General features: G+C 40.8%; 1 protein-coding gene across 2 annotated transcripts in view; it reads right to left on the bottom strand.

The window, feature by feature from the left end:
* Positions 1-22576, bottom strand: part of eif3ea (eukaryotic translation initiation factor 3, subunit E, a) — a 34599-nt gene that overhangs the window by 7702 nt on the left and 4321 nt on the right. The window contains exons 4-11 of one of the 2 annotated variants that reach the window (XM_007563137.2): positions 20873-20915; positions 19901-19927; positions 19275-19379; positions 14229-14354; positions 13781-13905; positions 10662-10788; positions 9543-9644; positions 2877-2986 (exon numbers count right to left, since the gene is read on the bottom strand). In XM_007563137.2, the coding sequence (XP_007563199.1) occupies positions 2877-2986; positions 9543-9644; positions 10662-10788; positions 13781-13905; positions 14229-14354; positions 19275-19379; positions 19901-19927; positions 20873-20915 (765 nt within the window). The remainder of the gene's footprint in view (positions 1-2876; positions 2987-9542; positions 9645-10661; positions 10789-13780; positions 13906-14228; positions 14355-19274; positions 19380-19900; positions 19928-20872; positions 20916-22576) is intronic. The other variant, XM_007563220.2, reaches the window with a different exon arrangement.

A 22576-nucleotide genomic window follows, 5' to 3' on the forward strand; every position in this document is an offset into this window, starting at 1 on the left:
ATATATATATATATATATATTACTTCTCCACAATCAAGTAACCTGAGGAGGATGTGAATGGACCCTGACATTTCTTCCAGTTCTGCAGTGATTAAATGATTGCAGCAGTCGTGGTGTGGCTGTTTTGCTTGATAATTTAAGTAACTGGGGGCACATGTCAGTCAAGTCCAGGTCAGACGTGCTGATCAAAACAAACATGGTCTGGTTTCCTCACCGGGGACTTCAAGCTAAGCTCTAACCCTCGTCAACGAGCTCTGTGCAGCATAATGCAGGACCACCAACCCCCGCCTACCCCCCCAAAAAAGGCCCACAGGCTGAGCCCCGGATCAGTCTAGGCTTCTCTAATCTAATTTATAAAACTACTCAAGAATGGCAATGTTTTCATCCCCGGAAGCACATTTGTACATCAGATCAGAGGTTCTTCACTTTTTGTCTCAGTTAGCAACCCCACTTAAGCCGTGGGGGGGGGCGGGGGCGGTGGGGGGTTGGAAGCTTTAAAAGAAAGAGAGGGAACAAGGGTTGGGCGGGATCTCCAGAACCGACGCTATTGACATCCTTTGGCCGATGAGTGGAGTCGAAAGCCTCCGTGGCTGGTTTTATTTTACGTAACCATGATCTTGTTCCCTGGGGTGCAGAGATCAATTTCACTTCGACCCCTCGCGCTCTCTGGCTCCTGAGCCTTCCACTTCAGGCTGGGTGGGACTCCTGTGGCTCTTAATACCCGCCTCACACTTGAGGAGAGGGGTCAGGATTGGGGTCTAACTCTGTTAGAGAGGGATGTGTGGTGGTGGGGGATCCTTCACCAAAGCGGCTCCCTCCTTAACATAACTGCTCTAAAAATGCATGCATTTTTAAACAGCAACGCGTGATAGGGGGGCTTGGGATAAAATTGATTTTTTTTTTCTTTTTTTTGAGTGGAGGGGGAAAAAAACAACAACAAAAAAATAAAATCATTGTGTGGTCTTTTTAATGACTCAATTGTGAGGTGGAAAAGATCTCCGGGTTTCCGTCCAAAACACCAAAAAAAATAAATAATTCTTTCAAACTACAAGTGAGCTGTTGTGTACAAATAGAGATGAAGTGGGGAAGCTTCCCCTTCCCTACCCCCCTTTTCACCCCCAAATAATCACATCTCAAGCTTTTCTTCAAAATCTCACAAGACAAGTGAGCACTTTGAGGTCGAGAGAGAGTCTTGCCACTCAAACGTTCATGGGAAGACGACGGAAATAAAGCAGGAAAACAAGGCTAAATTGAAAACATACACTTTGGACAGCGTAAAGTCTAGACAAAATACATTTTATCTGACTGCAGAATGCTTCACATAAACCTTTATTGCATAAAACAACTTCATCATGCCAATGTCTGGTGTAGTTGGGGTTTTTTGGGGGAGGGAAGGGGGAGTCCGAGCTGTGGGCAAAGTATTTGTGAAACCATCATAGCCAACAGCTGTAAAAACCGCCTCATTAAGTGGGGAGTGTGGGGGGCAACACATTCATTAAAATCAACGCTTGGTTGCAGCGAGCTACTTGGGAAGAGAACTAATGACTTGGCCAATCCGGCCGTCTGTCAGAAAATAAGACGCTTTTTCCCTCCCATCTCATCGTCATAACACCCGGCAAGTAAACACGGAACTCCCTCGAACGACTCCTAATTTGTGTTTCCCGCGACGGAAACCTCAACAAGAGGAGAGCCGAGGACACCGAAGCGAATCGCCGTTCGACTTCCTCTTCCAGCGTTACCACTAACCTTTGTGGTCCCTAACAAGAAAATGGATCCAATTGCAGTAAGTCTGCCAAAAAAGAGCCAGGGCTCCTAATCAATTCCAGACGATCTGCAACTGGAGATTTAGACGGGCCCCGATCATGTTCCACGGTTCAACCTTGACAGCAGACCTCCGAGGCTCGACGCGGTAGTCGATGCCATCATCTTTATGTGGGGCGGTGGGTGTGGGGAAGTAATCAACTCCCCTCTTTGTTTTGTTTTGTTTGCGCGGCGTGTTCAAAAACGCAGACCCTTCCTTTGAAATCTTTAGCGTTAATTACATGTCTGGGAGGCCGTTTCAAAGAAACGCAGTCAATTAAACCATCCAAGGAGCAGGATTAAACACAACATAACTACAGGACAACCGTGCGATACGAGACTGAATTCCCTTATATAGACGAGGAATCGTTTCTAAGACGGGTGAATGCCGTCTTTATCCCGAGTCAGCTTCCAGATCTGATGTAAGGCGGCAGCCAAATCCTATAATCTCTCCTAATTGCAGACAATTAAAAACAATCTTTTTTACTTTTCTCTCCACTAATGCTATAATTAGCAATTACTACATTTCTTGGTTTTGGGGAAGCATCCAAGGTCAACTGTATTTCGTTGCAACTAAACCCCCGTTTCAAAACTGCGGACACCGTAGGCAAGAAGAACCCCCGTCTAACCTCCATTTACACCAACAAACAAGAGCTAGAAATGTTTCCGAGCACCGAAGCAGCTGGGAACGTCTGGAGCTGTATAAGCCTTGACCTCTTTCTGGGGTGGGGGGCAAAAAAACAAAAATGGTCAGAGTTTGGCCTTGGACAGGTGGTCTTCAAAGTCAAGCCAGCTGAGAAACCTGATGAGACCTGGAAGCAGTTAAACCACATCAGCTTTAATCCCAGAGACGTGTGGGGTCAGAATGGTTGAGTGTGTGTTGGGGGTGGGGGCAATAAACACTTGTCTGCAGGAAAAATATGACAAATCACAATGCAGACCACCTCAAACGTTTAATTACCACAAAACGGATGTCCCTGTCGCTTTTTTTTTCTTTTTCTTAGAAATGTTTGCATGAAACAGCTTTTTGAAGGAAGACTTCATGCTGTTTATCGGGGTCGTGTAGCGGGACCAACCTGATGCTAATGCACTGGTGGATTCTGCAGAATGTCTCGAAGATGAAGAGTCGGGCGTTTTCGATGAAGTCCTCCAGGCAAGCCACCAGGAAGAAGTCGTTCACGAGAACCTGCGAGGCAGAAAGCAAAACGTAGATGGAAAATGTTCTGCAGGGATGTCAACACTCGGAAGCCAAATGTTTCCTCTAATGGACAGAAATCCTAATTCCTGGTAGACCTGTCACAATAAGCAATAAATCAACGAATTGCACGATAAATTAGGACAAGCTCAATAATTTCCATTTGCATGACTTATTGTTTTTTTCTCGCTTTCTACCAAAAGCTGGATGACAAAAGTTTTCAGTCTGGTGCTTTGGTCTCAACAAGCTCTTTTTACAAAAGAAACGTTTGCTTACAGAGGCTTCATAATTAATTTTATTTGTTTTTCTATTATTTTGTTTATTAATTTGGGATATTTACAATGTCTTCCAGTTCTTGTGTTAAATGTTCATTAGAATTTAAAGTTTATTGATTTATCTTTAAGAAAGTGTTCTTGCATTATTATATTATACCATTATTGTATTATTTGAAAATGGTCTCAAAACAACAATATTACTCTTTATCGCAATAACTTCTGGGACAATTTATCGTCCAGCAAAATCTGTTATCGTGACATGCCTGATCTCAGAAAGTGTACTGAGCTCTGTTAAAATCAAAGTTTATAATGCAGTAAAAATGAGCAAATTAATTTTAAAAAATGATCAAATTAAAAAAAATAACGAAATATATAATTTTTATAATTCAAAACTATATTAAAGAAAAAATACATATAAAAAAACAACTGTGCACACTTAATACTTTGTTGAAGCACCTTTTCAATTGGTTTCAGGATTCAATTTTGACCTCTTATGCGACACTTCCAGGAACTCTGTAGCTGACAGCCATCTTGGTGGGTATCCGCAGTTAACCATCATGACAGTTGCTATGGAGTTGCTATGTCAAAAATAAACAAGCCATGTCCTCCGTCTCATATGGATCGATCCTGATAGCAGCGATTTTGTTGATGTATTTTTCTCTTGCACACTGGTCAAAAGTGTCAATATACTTTTGTTTTTTTGGTCTTGAAGTCTTGAGACTAAAATCTGTTCGTCTGTGTTTTTGCAGGAAAAATATGACAAATTTTTCTTGTCTACCAACATGGCGGTTCAGTGGTGTGGATCACTTCGGGTTCAGACTTGTGGGAACTATGCATAGGCAACATCAGGGTAGGTTAGCCGCACACGAATGCCGATGTGACCTGGTAGCCAGGTCTGTCAGTCAGCCCTCTTTATTGGCAGAATGACAAGTGTCGACCAATCTCTGGTCTCCCAAAATTAAGGAAATCGGGGCCAATTTACTCTACTAATAACGGTGTGACATGAGAGATGAAATGTTAATTAAAACAAAAACAAACAAAAAAACATTGCCATCTGTGCAGAAACAAGGATTTTCCTCTAGTGTATTATAAGCCTGGCGGGCCACTAAGCTTAGCTTACCACAAGGCTAAGCATCATTTCTTTAATTTAAATGTGGTTTTTATACACCACTAATGTTGACAGCATAGAGAAATTAAGCTAGGTTTGTAGCTGGTGCACTGAAATGGGCACAAGAGGGAGCACACCAGTTGCAGTATCCCTGCACCTGCCTGTTGTCCTCATGGTATTATTTCCAAATTATGATGCCTACTTGCAGATCTCTGAATTTTTAGAATTTAACTTTTTTTTTTTAACACAAAACGACAGTGAGTTGCTGGTGGACTGGCCTAGCGCCCCTACCACAAGGCTTAGCAGGTTTTCTTGGGGAAACCTTGCTGGACATATGTCAAGAGTGTCTGTTGTTCAAAGCTTACCAACTAGACGGCAATCACCATCTAAAACCTGCAGGGCCTCCTAAATGTACCGCACACAGACCACTCCTTCACTGAATCCATTACTTGTGCTTAGATGAGGTAAGAAATACAGTCTTGCTTGAACTTGTTGACTTTTTTTTGTGCATGAGACCAATTTAAGTGCTTCATTCTACTGTAACTGTTCATGACCCAGCTGTGGCCCCAGAGGTACAACTGTGTGAAATTTCTCAGTGCCTGTTGCATTCCAGCTCTCCACAGAGAGCCATTTTGCAGCACAGACTTCCCAACTTTTAAAAAAGTTATTTAAGAATTACTGCCTCTTTGTTTTCTTAAGCCTAAGGAGCTGTTATCTAACCCAGGGTTCTTGTTGAATGAATCCAAACTGCACGGTGCTATCGGCCGACGCATTCTTCAGCTACATCAATGCTTATCTACGGTTGATAAACTTTGAACAGCTAAGTACCCTAATTATTGTCATCTGGGGTTTCAGACCACAAAGCTCAAACAAATTCTGAAATGGGCTGAAGAGCCCCTTTGTGCGCAATCTGCGGGCCTCGCTGTACGTCGCTCTATGCTTTTTCGTTCTTGGACATGAAGGCATCTCACATCTGACAGTGATTCGAGATGCGGGCAGAGTGGGTACAGAGCTGAAAGAAAACCTGCGAGGCCTAAACAGGATCGTTTAACGCAGGCTAATTTCCTCATTTAAAAGCACTTTTATAGCGTTCAGCAAACTTAAAGCGGGACAGCTGAAAAACAATATCGGCATCTGGCTGTGAGGGGAACTTACAACAGAGATGCTCTCGATGGCTCTAAATTGATGCACTGTTAGGAAAACTCAAGCGAGTGGAGTATCCATTTACCCCAATTGCCACTGTCTGTGAAACATCCCTTCTGCCTTTGAAGTAACCTGTTTATTCTTGAGAAGCCTGCATGTGTATTTCTGAGGGCAGACCAGCTGCTTTGCTGACTTCAAACAAGTCGATTTTGATAAAATACCTCGAACCATTTTTCCTCCCCACACACACGCTGCAAGACCAGCTTCTGAACCGGCGTTATTTAGGGAACGCCACTGTTAAAAGGACATGGAATGACTTGGTTTTTGACCCCAGAGGCACTTTGGAATGTCCATCAATTGTTAACAGCGAAACCAAAAAAATGCTTGCAAGTACTTAACAAGGCCTAGGATTAAAAAGGAATTTAGCTGAAATCCAATGCTGTTTTCATCTCGTGAACAGGCTTTAAGATAATATTTCTTCCCTAGCAAAACAGTGACATACCTCTTTGATGAATTAAACTCAACTTTGTGCTTTGTCATTTAACATACACCAAAGTATATATAAAAACAGCGTGTTTCAAACTAGGGCTGTCAACATGAATACGCTGATAAAAGTGATCTGAAAAGTTCAACGTGTTAATATTTACATAATGTCAATTAAACTACCTATCCTGACCTAAAAGTCTTTCTCTGGCGAAGGGCTACCACAACAAACGGTTTTCCGCCACTTTGGTTGAACCCAACACAAGGAATGCGATGGCGAAAGTTGCGAGAGTGACAAAAGTTGAACATTTTTCAGCTGTCTTGTCTTGTGTCAAAAGCCCGTGTGTGCACAAGCTACAAATTTCACATGCACAAATTTTGCCAGTTGCTTGAATGGAGGAGAGCAGGAGATTGTCACCTCAAGTTCCATAGGGAATGAATAAGCGGAGAATGACATCGCCTCACACGTGTCGAGCCTGTTACTGCAGTCAACGATGTGGAGTCGCAAACTTGAGAGAAAAGATGAGCGAGGAGAGTCAAAGTGGTGTGTCCAGAGGAAACTTTCCCTTAAAAAACAATCACCCAGATTGAAGCTTGGATAAAACCAAGGTAGCATGTACATTTTGCAACAGGAAATTGTCCTTCCATGGAAGCACATGCAGCTTATAGTTAACATTTATACCTTAACGTTTGAAACAAAATGACTTCCTGAACATCAAAATCTGGAAGATTGAGAATCTTCTGACAATTTGGTTTGAGACACATTTCTTGCCCATTTACATTTCAAGCTTATAAAAGTTAAGCATAGTGATTAATCGCAGTGCTAGAGGGCAGTTAATCTAATTACACTTTTTTAATCAACCTTGCACAGTTTTAAGTTGCTTTAATTTTAATAAATGTGCTGAAGAAAGACGTTTTACTCATCTGTATTGAGAATAAAGAACACAGCGTGACTTTCCCCTACTTCTTGTCGCCAGCTGATGTGATGAAAGTGTTTAATAAGTAAAGCTACAGTTATTACAGTGTGTTTTAGAGTGCTTAGTTCATTTGTTTGTTTTTCTGTGTATCAAAAAAAAACAAATAAGGCACCAGTTTGACCTTTGATCAAACTGGCACAATCAAAGGTCAATTAATAGTAAGTGAAAATAATTAATGGAAGGACGGATAAATGGATGTTTCAAATCAAAGCAGTCAGATCACATTCAACATCTCAGTTTTAAATCTCATGTATGATGTGTGATATTATGATGACTTTATAAAAGTTACTGTGAGAATCTCTACCAGTGGTGGAGGAGGTTTGGAGGATTTAATCAGGTCAGGTTTGTTTCATTCAGGAGCTTCATAAGCTAAAGGGATACATAAAAAGCCTCAGTCTGAACTGTTCCTACTTAAGCTATAAATCCCATCAGTCTAAGAAAGGCAGAATATAACAACGCGGAAAAACATTCATAAAATTGCACAAACGAGATATTAAATTACAACACTGGTTACGATTTTGGCCTATTCATGTAGCCAGCACCTGTAATTATCTCCTGCTGGACATAAAGTCTCAATATAATACCAAATTGCCAAATGACTGTTAAAAAAGTGGAGATCAAACGTTTCCAATTTGCATGATTCGTTGGAGCCGCAGAGGCAAAATTGATGTCATCTTTTATGAGATTCAGTTTTTATTGTGACGATTAAACATGGTTAAAGTTTATGTTTCGCACTATGTGTTTTTGGTCCCGCAGTCGGCTGAAACACTTTCACTCAACTCTTTCAAGCCGAGCCAGAAAAGCTTTCGTCCAGTAAGTTCAAGCCCATTTTCTCTTTTCTAGAGAAAAGTGTAATAATAATAATAATAAAAAAAGAAACAAAGAAGAAGCTGATGTTGGTCCACCAGCAGGAACGATAAGTCAGAGATGAGCTGGTGAGAAGAAGGAGGCGATGCATGCACCAATGTTTCCAAACAAACAGCAGTTATCATCAATCTGCTGTTAGCACGACGTTAACTGCATGCGTGAAAGAACACTGCTGTGCAACATGGCCTCCTTCACTGGTTTGGGTATGAGAGAAAACAGAGAAAATAAAGAGAGGGACTCATGTTTGGAGCTTTGTAGTGTGAAACAACAGAGCGCGTTACAGATATGTGGCTTCATTTTAAAAGTAGGGCAAAGTTTGCAAAGAGAGAACCTTAAGATCTGTTAAACGACCAGAAATAATATTGTATTGACTTAAAAAAAAAAAAAAACATCAGCTGAAATTAGACAGTTGGCTTAGTTTATAGCTACATAAAGTACAAATCTGCACTCTCAGAAAATACTTTACGACAGAAAAACGTGAAATTTATTTTGCTTTGAATGCTAGCTTGAGTTCCAAACAATGTAATATCAGCTGTTCTTTAGGTGGACACCCTACAGATGTCAAATCTCAATGTTCTCCGGTATAAGTTTTTAAAAAAATGGCTCTGCAACCGTGGTGCTGTAATCCTGTTATATTTGGACTAAAGTCCACCAGTTACATTTTACAAAGATCAAAAACCTGATGTTGTATCAAAGACTGAATGATTTGCTTCTTTAAAACGTTGCATATGTTTCATATTATCATTAGCTTTACAGATAAGAGCTGCTCAGCCATCAGTTAAGTCAGGCTTGTTTTATGTTTTGTTTTGTTTTAAGTGATGCATATGGATTTGGAACCAGCTGCAAATTTGCAACACGTGGTGGGAGGAGCAGCTCAGACCCTTTGGGAGCTAAAATACTTCTGGGTCTGGTTTGAATGTAAAACCAACCATTGTAAACGTTCAATGCCGTTTTTAGAGCATTTTAGCTTAAAGAGATAACTTCTTTAGCAGACAAAGTTCCAGGTGTTTTTTCTTTTTCTTACATAGATAAAATGAATGATAAAATTTAAAGCATGAAATGTTTGTTTGAGCTCTAAAACTCCCATGTTCACCGTAATGCTGTCCTGCAAGTGTTTAGTTCTGCAGTCAACATCCAAACCCTTTCACTGCGTACTACCAACTCTATTTTCAGGTTCTGTAGTTACATCCAGCTTTTATGAAGCAAGAGTTGAAACTCCCTAAATAGCAGCGCAATGACAGATCTCCCCCCCTAAAACAAGTGTCTGCACGCCTCTGCGGAGACTTTTGCTTATAAAGCTTTTACTGTTAACAACCGGCCTGATGGGTCAATTACAGGCCGTAGTAAAATCTGACTGAAGCCTGAGTCATGCAGCATCCAGAGAGGCTTCTATATGAGACGGTGAGATACGGCGTACAGGCTCCTACTGTTCAGTAATGACCCTGCATTGAATAGGGTTGGAGGGGGTCAGACGGGGTCAAATGACTGCTAGTCATGTTTACTGCAATGGCCTGTGAGAAGGTTCAGGAGGTGACCGACAAATCGAGACTTCCAAAGAGGGCAGAGATGGAGAGAGAGAGAGAGAAACAAAGAGAGAGAGAGAGAGAGAGAGAGCGGCCGAGTCCTGCTGGTGTTACAGGAGCGAGCAGCTGAAATGAATGACGCCCGTTACATCGTGAAGGCGGTTTACTTACAGACTCGCACTCCCTGAGTTTCTTCTGGGCGCTGTCGAAGTCGAAGTTCACGTAGAGGCACTCCACAAACTCGGTAATTGGGTCTTTGTAGGTGTACGACTCCTAAAAAATAAAAAATAATTAATGGAGAACGGTTTGGGTGTTTATGTTTACTTTTGTCATGACGTTTGCATGTGAGGCTTTCACATGCAAACGTGTAGTGCCTTGCAAAATTATTCGGATCCCATCAACTGAAAAACTACCACCAAGTGGCAACGTTGGTGGAAAAATGAGGCATGGATTTGACAGATTTTACATCTGAAATACGTAAAATCGACATATTTAGAACAACAATATGAGAGATGCACCAATCCGACATCAATATCTGTATTGATTCTGACATTGACAAAAATTCTAGATTGGGTTTTGGCGCCAATCTAGAATTGATCTATGGTTTGTGCTGAGTGATGTCATGCTTTTTCATTTATTTGACATTACATTTAGAATTAATAATTGCACTTTCTGAGCTATTTTTATGGATTGCTGCCGTTTATTTTTACATGTTTAACAAACCTTTTGTTTTTGTCAGTTTCTTTATTATTTTACATTGGCTGTTATACAATTGTACTGACTGAACAAATGAAAGACGTGTTGTTTTTACATGTTCGGCCAAATTCATCTTGAATCTCTAAAAAAGCAACTTTGACAAAGAGAACATTAAGCTTCATCTGAGCCCAATGTCCAATAAACGCCCACTGCGCTCTAAAAGGAAGCGTTGGTTTAACCATTTTTCACAACCTAATTACTGTTACGACTAAAGGTGGACTGATAAAATCCTCCCTGATTTCCTTAATTTTCAAAGATCACCAATCAGCCGACACTTACATGAGAAAGAAACCGGAGCTTACCTGTTCCAAACTTTGCAACTTTGTTTCTATATTTAGCAACTTTTCAGCCCAAAAACAAAAAAAAAAAAAAAAGAAAATCGGTATTGGCCAGATTTGGCCAGCTCAAACATTTTAAAGATCGACAATCGGCCAGAAAACTGCAATCTGTGCACACCTAGTGACCACTTTTATTTATTTTTTTTAAATAAGTTGAATTCAATTAAATAATGTCTTAGTGTAACCAAGTTCTTACCTGCTGTATGACTTTCACCAAATCCTTCAGAACCTGCCGGCGCTTCCGGACGTCCTTGTTGGTAATGACCGCGGTGGTCAGGTAACGCAGGATGTGGGGGCACATAGTCTGGATCGCATTGAGGTATCTGGGGAGGCGGGGGATGGGGGTCAAGTAATCACTTATTAGAGCAATGTAAGCAAAGACATGATCTTTACAGAGAGACACATAATATAACGCTCTGGCTGCCTCTCGGGCCTTTGGCATTTTGACTTATGAAAAAGCCCTTGCAGCTAAACAGATAAATGTCCCAACAGGACCTGCGTTTCTACACATGGGCTCCGGCTTTAAGCTGTCTCTTTCATTAGAGTCCTGAGAGCGAAGAGGAGGAGAGGGGAGGAAGAGGAAACCCTGGCAAGAAGATATAGATCAGTGAGCACAGACGTGCCCAGTAGCTGAAACTCTATCCATCAGGGACTGATGCTCCAACCACAGGTCAACTTGCTAAGGGCTGAACACAAGGTACACAATGTTGTTACAGGCTGATTCTAATCCCACGCCCGCTCTGGAGTCATGGTGCTGTTGGCAAAAAAAAAAAAAAAAAACTAAACACACACATCCCTTGGTTCTTGGTCCAAACTGTCATAAACTCACATCACCTGTATCGTCTAAGCCCGTCTGTAACAGGGTAACTTTGAACTCAAACCTCAGCGACCACATCAACTTAGAAGAGAGGAAGCCGAGTGGGTCTCCCTATAGCAACGGCTGGAGAAAACACATGGCGCTCAGAAAAGCAGTACTGACAACAGTTTAATTAGGCGAATCAATGAAAGGGACAGGGAACCTGTGGCAGCTGTGATGCCAGCAGCGGGTTCCTCTGCGAAGCCTTTCATTGGTCGGGTTTTGGGAGGGCTCCCTCCTCCTCTCTGGAGCCAACCACAATGGTTCATGCTGTGGCCTTGATTAACTTACACCTACTCACTCCAGAGGGGGCCCCCGCCCCCAATAACAACAATTATCACAAGAGTCTTAAAATGAGAGAGTCTACACTATTTTTATGTCAAAATAAAAATTATTTTCTAGCTCTCTTGGTCCTTTTTAGGCTGTTTTTGAAGTGTAGATTAAAAGACGTATCCACAGTTGTTTGGGTTCATAATCTGGAAAAACCACAGAGTCAAATGAGGGGCTGAGGGGCTGAGTGGCACGTCGCTGTGAAGGAGGCACCCCGCAGGAGACCCTTCAGTTCAGACCCATTCATTTCTGACAGAATTTGAGGCGGCAGTCGCCTGTTCTCACCCAACCAAGCGACCAGCGAAATTTGTGCACGTGAAATTTCAACCTCGTACACATAGATGTGAAGCGGGAGCTTGCAACGCAATAAGAGAAAGTTGAAAACTGTTCACTTGTCACTGTGCGTTGGGTTTCACCTCAAGAGGCGATGGCTTTGTCCGGTAGCTGTCGTTTGTCAAGCCCAATAGTCCTCAATGTAGACGTCTTTCTCTCTGTTTTCTTGCGTTAAAAGTGTCAACTTTGCATCATTCTGTAAATAATGACATTTTAATGCAACGCTGCATTAAAACTGCCATTAAAAGTCCATTAAAAGTGTCAACTTTGCATTAACAATATCATTACTTGCCAAATAATGACAACAGTCAAACATTCACGAAGAGTCCTTCGTGTTCATGACAGGTGTTATGTTTATGACGCTGTCATGTCAGTCTTATGCACATACCTTCAAATAAAGTGTCACTTTATATTCGTCTTACACAAAATGTATATATTTTTTGTACAGTTTTGGTTTAATTACTCCTCCAAATATGTTGTTCTTTCAAAAAACTGCCTTTTCTTTTACTCTATATCCTCCAGTTAACGATTAATCGCTTACTAAATTAGTTGGCGATTATTTCAGTGATCACAATTAATCACACTAGTCATTTTAGCCCTACTTTTATTTCTGGAGATTTATTAGGTCAAACTGAAACAATGTTTTGGTGAAATGCAGCCTAAATGCAGAAGTCACTGGATACATTTGATATTTGCCCATTCAGCACCTGGATAATAATAATAATGCTTCACTGAACATCTTTCTTTCTCCAGTGGCCCATGGCGTCTGTCAATAATGGATAAACAAGGCTTAGGACAAACATCTGCTGACTGCAGGGGTAAGGGAGGTCAGATGTGAAGCTGAACCCAGCCGCTGGTCACCGACTGCAGCCAAAGGAAGTGCTGGTCAAGGGATGGGAAACAAGAGCGGAGCCAAGCCTCAGCGGGGAAAACATGGGGTTTCTACACTGTGAAAACGCAAAGCACACAAAACTACCTCAGTTTGTCCAAAACAGATGGCTGGGTGAGCGTTTCATGAGTAATTATTGGGCAGGCCTCCTTAATCATCTGCAATAAAATTAAAAACTGAGCAAAATTCAGGGAACCAGACATTGGAGCGTGCTGTGTTGTGGTCTTCGGTCATACAGTCTGTGCAGCCCAATCATCTGTACAATTATACAAGCCTGCAATCAGATCGGACGGGGGTGGTGGTGGTGGTGGGGGGGCTGAGTAGGAGGCGCGGGGCGAAGACATCAAAATAGGCGGCGTGTAAATTTTAACGCGCTGTGTAAAGTTTCCGATCTGTGATACACATGGCCCGTTTCTCCACTTGGAGAGTAAACAGACCACACGGAAAATACACACACTTCTGAAACCACTTTAAAAATACCAGCAAGGTTCATGGAGAAGCCCGGCACCCAGAAAATTGTTATTAAAGCAAATAGTTTACTCTACATTAAATTTTTTTAAAAAGACGGCATCCCGCCAAAAAAACAAAACAAAACAGAGGAGCTGTTATTTTTAATACTTCGCAGTTTGGAACATCCAAACCACGTGCGACTTCATTCAAAAACCGGTGATGCAAGGCGTTCGTAAAATGTGTTGGTTTTTTTTAAACAGCAAGACAGATTTTTTTTTGTAAACAGAGGTGATTCTTACCGACCACATCCACTTTCAGTGCAATTTAAAAAAGGGCCAATCAAATTTAAGTTTTCGTTGCATAAAGGAAATGCATTTAGACGCAACAGTTTGCCATTGTTGGGGGGCTTTAATGCAACTGAACAAATAAACTTAGCCGGGAAAGGAATTGTACTTACTGTGGTTGGTAGAGAAACAGGTCAATGATGTTGTCTCTGCCCTTGGGGTGGTTGAAGAAGACGAAGAGCGACCAGTGAATGAGCCATGTCCGCTGCTGGAGAGACTGGAGAGGCGAGCTCACCGACTGAACAAGACCAGACCAGAAAAATGTCACAAAAACATACGCAAAAAAAAAAAAAAGCTTATAAACACAAATATACAAGATTTAAAACTCTTTCTCCAGTGAGGTACAAGGAAAACGAAATCTTGTGTGCTTGCCCTCTAAATGGCAATTAAACACCAACAACGCCTTCATACAGAGATCCAAGTTCTTAAGTACTCAGATGAGAGCCGGCAGTAAGAAATAAAATGCCACAGCAGAGCTGTTCTGCAAGTGAAATGTCAATATGGGAGTCTATGTAAGGGAATCTAAATGCGGTATCAAATTCTGAGAAGTGGGGCATTTACGTTGTTATCAATAGTCTCTCTCAGGCGGGTCAGGTCCTCCATGGCTGCCTCCCAGTTCTGCATCAGGATCTCAGAGGCCAGCTTGCCCCACAGCGAGTTCAGGGCATTCCTGTCTGTAGACGGCACCTTGTGGGGGACAAGTTGACATTGTACGCTTGTTACAAAAAAAAAGTGATGAATCACAACAATGGAGAAAATAAAGGCTCAAACAAACAAACAATGTTTATAGGATCTTGGAGTAGTCTGTGTGCTAAACATGTTAGATGATGCAGAACAGAACTCGACAGTAAAGACCAACAGATCATGACAGGCTGCTAGAAAATAAGTGCTTAAAGGTGTTTGCGTGCTTTTTCCATTTCCATTCAACACATGTAGGTGTTGGAAAAATATTTCTGTTCATGTAAAACACTGACTTTGAAACTTAAAGAAGCACCAGCTACCCGACACTTTACACTGCCATCAGCTGACATGAGCTCCTGTTACTCTTCACAGGGCAGAATGGCAAAAATCTAGAATATGGTGAGCACGATTTAGCAGAGAGCAAAATCCACGATTAACCAAATAATCTATTTGATTAATCGAGATTAATCGATTGTTGAAAATGTTGTTTGCCTAGAGATCAAGGCAGCCAGAGCAGTGATTAAATCAGAACTCTGCAAAAATCATGTACATTTTGCATTCAAAAATGAAAACCTTCTTCCTCTATGTTCTACCTAAAACTCCTCCAGTGGCAGTTTTAAATTTTTACAAAAAAAAACAACAACCTTATAACAAATTAGCTCAATACTGTCATGATGTTAAGTTGAGCAGAAAGAGCAGAGCTTTTCAGATGCTGATTTTAGATGTTTTTTTTGCTGTAGATGCATCCTTTGCTACAAATCATCACTAAAGTAATACTTTTGTTGCATTTCAGGTAACAAAATTTTTCTTTTCTTACTGAAAAAGGAGCTGGATTATTCATTTATTTGAAACTTTTAATGCATTCCTAATTTTGTACAAAAAAATCATCAGAATATAGAATAACTGATTACTAAAATAATTTCAGATTGTTGTATTTTTGGGTTTTATGTCTCAAATAAAAGCAAGTGGCTGAAACTACATGTTTTTATATCTATACTGTGATAATATGACACTGTAGATAACTCAAGGTGATCAAGAAACTTTCTTCCTAGTCACATTCAGGAAGAAACTAAATGTGTTTATTTCGTTAAGTTTTTGGTGGTTTTTTTGTTTAAATTCTTTTGTGTTTTTTGGGGAAGTTTTGCTGGTGGCAAGTAGAATAAGCAAGAACTCAAATATATTGTTCAAAAAAAAGGAAAAAGTTTTAAAGATTGCAGTTTTGTTGCTTGTTATTTTTAGCTCAACTCGGACAATAGCACAATTTTCAGCATTATCCTCACTCACTCTAGTCAATCTTCTTCTCATCGTGGGTTAATTAGAATGAAACCTGACCCGGCTCGGACGGGGACATCGCTGAGAGGATAATTACTCTCAAACATGTTGCAGGTTACCATTTGTGATTTCCAGAACGGCCCAAAACAAACAAAAGGAGAAGCAGGTAATGAAACGCAGGTTGCAAAAAGCCCTCTGATCCTCAGCTGGTAGTGGACGCTGGGCTGCACCCCAAGGCTCATGGGAAACTCAGACTCACATTAGTCCGTGGTAACATCAGACGGCCAACGCTGATGACATGAGTCAAGCAGGAAGTGAGGGTGGATGTCTGCTGAGTGTCCAGAGAAACTGACCACACACCCCCGAGCATCAATTATGAAAAAAAAAAAAAAAAAAAAAAAAAAACACAGATGCAGCCACTTGAAGTGGTTGAATAATTCTGATACATCAGTTTGAATGAAACATTTGTGGAAACACAAAGGGCAGCACTGCCACTCTGGCTTTAGAGTAAAGGTCAGGGTTTCATCTATAGAAGTGTTTTATTTTGTTTCCTTTTATCCCCCCCCCCTCTCTTCTGGAAGTCCCTGCCTGCTACATTTGGCTGACCTCCAGGTCATTATGGCAGCTTTCTCCACACACACAGAGTCCGGCTTTTTTACTAGTGGCCACGCTACAAAAGTCTCAATACCTGGGTTTTTCCAGCAGTTACCTTAAGTTTCCACTGGGTTTGTGAAATGGGTACATTTTCCCTGACTGACCAGCAACAATAAATTTACTGTGCTGGGGTTCAGGCGGGACACCCAATCTTTATTCTTAACATCCAATCCCTGCATTAAGTGATGATATGAATAAGTTGCTCTTTTCGGGGGCCTGGGCCGCACTGTAACAAGACCTGAGGCATGGATTTTGCAAGGCTGGCTTGCTTCGTTTAATTGACTGGGTTTCCCACGTTAAATGACTTTATGGAGCCTCACCTCTCCCCATGGAGGAGGTCTGGTTGGGGGGTAGGAGGGAGATGGTGGGGGGGAACACAGACAAGGGGCTTGTGAGGATGGGAGGTCCACAAAAAGAGAGCCATACACTGACTAATGAAATCCATTTCTACCTTTTCCGTTCGCCCGAAAAGCCTGCCGCATTGTCAAGTTTAGCCAACAAAAGATCTAGTTACAGAGCCCGATCCTGGCCTGAACTTTACACCAGGGGTCCGACCGACTGTGGGGTAAGAGATTTTCTTTAAGTCTACGCTAGACTTTGAGCAACTGAGCTCAATTAGAGCAATTTTGGTTTGTTTAGAATGAGCCGGAGAGCCACAAACAACTGCTGGAGGAACAGTTTGACATAACTTTTGCGAGGGGGGTTTTGGGCACTTTTTTAACGGCTTTTTCTCCTCTTGTACAAATGACTTGTCGCCATGGATGTGGTACGGTGGAGAGATAAATAAACAGATCCACTGTTTTTTGGGGGAGCGGCCAAGTTTCCGAGAAGAGACCTTTCACGACAAGCCAGACATCAATGACGTCAACAAAAAAAAAAAAAAAAGATGAGGAGGGATAGTGCAGAAGTGAATCTTAATTCAAATGAATTTGTTTTATCGCTGTTTTGGAGGAAAAAGAAAATAAATGTTGACGTTATGGCTGCCAATTCTTTCAGGCCTGGGTTTGGCCTGAGCGCTCTTCTTTCCCACAAAGCTAAATGCTGAACCAAAGTCAAACCGAACGCAGCGGACAACTGGATGACATTTGGAAACCAGCAGTTATGTAGGCTGGTTGCACTGGTCATTAAAGGACCTTTAGCCGAGTTCAACTTCCTCACACTTGATGCAGAATCACAAAGTTCACATCACAAAACCAAAGCCATTAGGAACTAAACTTTATCTAAGATTATTACTGTAACTTGAATTGCAAAGGGACTGAGATTATTTTGTCTCCTATAATAATGATTGCAGTTAAAGAAAGACTGCTGCACCTTCCTGTCTGGGAGCTGCTTTGTTTGCACAAACAATAGTTATTCAAATTGTACTAAATTTAAAAGCAAACATCCAATAATCAGGATAATGTTTTTAAAAGACTGTTTGGTCACAATACTCACTATGGAACTGCACTCAATATGAAAACAAGTAGGGCTGAAACAATTAACTGGATTCATAGTGATTAACTGATTATTGACATAATTGTCAACTATTTTAGTAGTTGAATAATAATGAGGTGGAGCATAGAGACTCTAAAACACGCCATTCGCTGAAAGAACAACATGATCAGAGCAGTAATTAAGCCAAAACTGTACAGAAAGTATATACATTTTGTATTTAAAATGAACAAAAACCTTTGTTTGAATATCTTTTACCCAGAGTTCCACTAGTGGCAAATTTTCAGCTTCATCTGATTCAAATTTTGGATTAATCAATTATTAACTGGTTAATCACAAAATAAAACACAAATAATAATAATCACCAGAGTATTGATGTATCACTGCAGCATTGATGTTAAGTGAAGCACAAAGGGTTGAGCTTTTCACATGTTAATGTTTGAATTACTGTTTTTAGCTGCAGATGAATCACTTGCTCAAAATGATCTAGGATACATTAAAGGAATGCTATGTTATTGCTTTTTAGTTAATAAAAAGTTTAATTTTCTATTAAAAAAGAAATTACATCATTTGCTTACTTATTTTTTTTTACATTAAATAAAATAAGCTTCAGTGGTTAAATGAAAAATCTGCAGAGTCTATAAATTTTTCCTCTGATTAATCATCAGAATAATCAATTACTAAAATAATTGTTAGTCACAAGTCTATACAGAGAAACCTTTATTTTTCTAAAGTGTCATCTGTACACATTAAATGGGACTGAAATGAAATATGCGTCAGCCTGACCCATCAATGAGTCATATCAAAACAGACCAATAATTCAAACTTTATTGAACAAAAACAACTGCAGGTGTGTGTTTTGAGACTGGAAGTAAAGCTGGATTCAGTTCCACTCACTCATTAGTCAAGCTCCCTCATCTTTGACTATATTAATGTCTTTAATGCCGTTTCTCAATCACATAACCCTCTGCAGCCTCTTGTAAGCTGCCTCTAACACTGGCAGCCAAGTATAAAGTGTCTTGCATAACTATGCAGAGAAGCTTGGGAGTCGTGACTGGGGACTCTCTGGCCACAGCTCTGAAATCAATAAGCTGTCTGGCGGGGCCCCGCCCCATGAGAAGAGTACAGACAGATTATGCAGCCTGCCGCTGATCATTTGGCCCAATAAAAGATCCAACTCAAGTACCACAACAGCCTGCGCTTGATATAGAAGATGTGGAGGGAATTAAAGAGGCAATAACTTGAGCTTTTCCAAGTCCTGACATCCTCCCCTGTGGAAGCACTCACATCTGACAGAATTTCGAAAATCCATCAATGCCTTTCTGAGGGCACTGAAGTTTGTAAAGATAAATTCTTATTCAGCAAATACATTTTATATTGTTCTGATTTTATACTTTGCCCACTATATTTTGCATTGTTTTTCAATTGATGATGGAATAACATCAGTTTTGCTCCTACAAAGATGAGTGAAGTTGGTGAAACTGATGTTCATATTTGAGAACAACAGAGAGGTGACACTAGAAACGACTGTGTAAATGTAAATGTGTGCAATAGAAGCTGGAAGCTCACCAAGACACGGAAGAAGTAGAGGTACTCGGCGGCACCGGAGTAGTTCCCGCACTCATACTGGAACTTGGCATATCGGTACAAGGTGTCCAAGTACTCCTGACGGAACTTCAAAGGAAAAACAAATACAACCATTTTAAAATTCACCGTTGCTTAATGTGATGATGGCAGAGAAACAACTTATCTTTACAGGAAAAGCATTTATCCACTCTCATGCTAATTAGCCTGAATGATTATGACAGGCTCTGAGCGATGTGCACACAAGCATGATTTATAGCACTGAGACCCTCCTCCTGGCTCTGATTGGTTGTTTCTAACAGAGTTACGCATTTCTGAAGCTAGCACTGGGAGTCGGCAGAGGAGCTTGATTTTTTTTCACAGATTCGTATTATATAGTAATGGTTTTAACAAATATGTGAAGAAAACTTTTTTCTTTATATAAAAGTTGCATACTCCAGCATTAAGGCCCAATTTCTACAGCATATCGGCAAAAAAAAATTGATTGGAGCTAGGTTTTGATTTAATTTCATAGTAGCACAATGTATAACTGTGAAACTGAAGGAAAAAAAATCTCTAAAAACAAAGTGAGTCATGCATTTTTATTCAGCTGCCTTAGGATGAATACTTACATCTGAAGACAAGTGGTTGTAAAGATTCTATTTTGAAAGACAGAAAGAAAGACAGGCAAAAATACAGAAAAGAAAAAAGAAAGACAGAAGGAAAAAAGACAGAAAAGACAGAAAGAAAAAGCTTTTACTTAAATGTACAGTACAGGAGTTTATAATGTGAGCCATTCATTGTAATTAAAATGACAATTTTAATTTTAATCATCTATCCTTTTCCTCCAGCTTCACAGTTATGCGTTTTTTTGTACTGGTTTATAACATAAAAGACATTCAAGTACGTGGCTGTCATGCGACAAACTGAGCAGAGCGCAGGGCATGTGAAAACTTTTGCAAGACGCTGTATGCACAAACATTTACTGCAGGATATCCCATCAGTGGGATTTTTCTCCCGACTTCTAAATCTGCAATCCATGGCAAAAAAAAAAAAAAAAAAAAAAAAAAAAATATTGAAAATGCATAAATATATAGAGGGCGGTCGCTTCCAGCATGCAGGACGGTGTTTGCTGATGTGCAGCATGTCAGCAGTACCAGCTGATGTCAGAAACCCCCCAAAATAAAAAGCCTGTGCAGCAGCAGGTTGAGGGGCCCAGCACCCGGACTGGGTGGAGGTACGCTGAGGATCGCACGCAGGGTCAGCAGGATGCCGGAGCGGAACGGGACCGATGGAGGGGAGGGTAAGCGGCCCGACATCACGGTAAATATAGAACCTCCGGCATTCTTGCGGCTCCATCCACGGGTTCCGAGCTATTCCGTTTATTCTTAACAATTCACCACAGAATGTAAATGTCCACAGGATTTGTGCAAGCCATACAAACCCCGAAAATGAGTTAAGGGTTTTGGGAACTAAATCTGCTGTTCCCTGCTCAGCCCTGTCCCTTCCCTCCTGCTTTGCCCCCGAAACGACCACGAGTTCACCCAGAAGCCATGGGAAACGCTCTGGAGAAGCGACATGTCAGCAAATGGGGCTCAACTTACGTTGTACTTTTCTTCCAAATAGTCAAAGAGCATTCGTCCGTCCCTGGAAAACACAAAAAAAACAGAAAGAGACAAGTTCCTGTAGTTAGAGCCAGTTTTGAACCGAGTTGTCGTCTGGCTGACATTTCAGAACCACCTCCAGGTATACGCTTCAACTTGTGGTCGAAAACAAGAGGAAAGTGTTCAAATATGTGTGATGAGCTGTTTATTAGATTTGGTTTTGGTTTGATGGGAGGAGTGGGGATGGGGGTGGGGGAGAGGGTGATATTTTGCATGGTGAATAAAGTGAAGACTGATTCCTCAGCCCAGCCTCTGTGTCTCTCTGGGTTTGTCAAAAATCGAGGAATGCACTGGCTCCTTTGGAAACCGTTGTATCCCGAATGCATTTTACTACTTCGCCGTCGACCAAAAAAATCTATTTATGTGGACACCACATTCAAACTATGTGTCTTTCTAGGGTAAATTCAGTTTTATAAAAAAAATAAAAAAAAGAAGCCGGGAACGTGTGAGTGTGAGTTTGCTGGCGCGTATGTGTGGTGTGTTAAATGAATTTTGCTCTGAGGCTGAGGCATTCCCCAACGGTTTGCAGGCCAGGTTGAAGCAGCAAGAATGCGCCGAGGTTAGGAGATGGGCGGTGTGTGTGTGTATGTGTATGTGTGTGTGTTTGTGGAATGGCGACCCGCTGGGTGTTGCAGAACAAAGATTCCACAGATTTGTCTGTGTGTCTGTGTGTGTGTGTGTTTGTGGAATGGCGACCCGCTGGGTGTTGCAGAACAAAGATTCCACAGATTGATTAGCGCCAGTGACTGCTACGCTCACCAGTGTGTCAAAAGTGAGGAAACGGGAGCGTTACATTTGGACTACGGCTGCAACGATTGTTTTAATAGATGGATTATAGGCCTGTCATAGTAACCAATAAATCAATTAATTAAATGAGAAATCATTTCCATTTGTATGACGTATTGATTTTCTCCTTTCTTCCTTCTTTATTCCAAAAATGTGATGACAAGAATCTTTAGTTTGGTCTCAACTACTCACTTTTTTGAAGGGCAATTTTACTCACGGAGACCAAAAGCAACACGTCTGTTGAGCAACGACTCGACACTTTCAGTTCTACACTTTACTGACACAAAATTTTGCATATCTATATGTATCTTTACTTAGATGTACGCAACAAAATCAAAACAAGAAACGTTATGTGCAACATGTTTGTAACTGTAATAATTAGTATCCTAGGAATAACTGCTTTTTGTCTTGTTCGGTTAAAAGCTGTTAGAATCTGTTTGCACATTTTTGTTTTTTAATTCATGTATCAAACACCCTGCTATTTATTCTGAGGTTTCTCCAGGACTAAAAGCCTTATTATCTCTCATTGTCTAAATTGAGTGCATTTTAAAAAAAAACTGCATCAGATATTAAACAAAAACAACAAAAATAAATATTTTTTTCAGTCACATTTTTTTGTGAATCTGTGGGACTGAACTGCATGTACTCAGTAACCCCAAAACACTGCACCAGTTGTCAAGTTGTCGCTTATTAGCAGACAAACACAATGAATCAAGCAACAACACTGCAATTTAGGACATACTGGCAAAATAAAAAAGCAAACTGCCTGTTGGCCTTGGAGACGGATCTTTGGACCATCAATTATGAGATTATGATCACGTTGGAATCCGACAGACAAACAGTGAACACCTGATGACT

Source organism: Poecilia formosa, unplaced genomic scaffold (genome assembly GCF_000485575.1).
Source record: "Poecilia formosa unplaced genomic scaffold, Poecilia_formosa-5.1.2 Scaffold0, whole genome shotgun sequence".
Lineage (NCBI taxonomy): Eukaryota > Metazoa > Chordata > Actinopteri > Cyprinodontiformes > Poeciliidae > Poecilia > Poecilia formosa.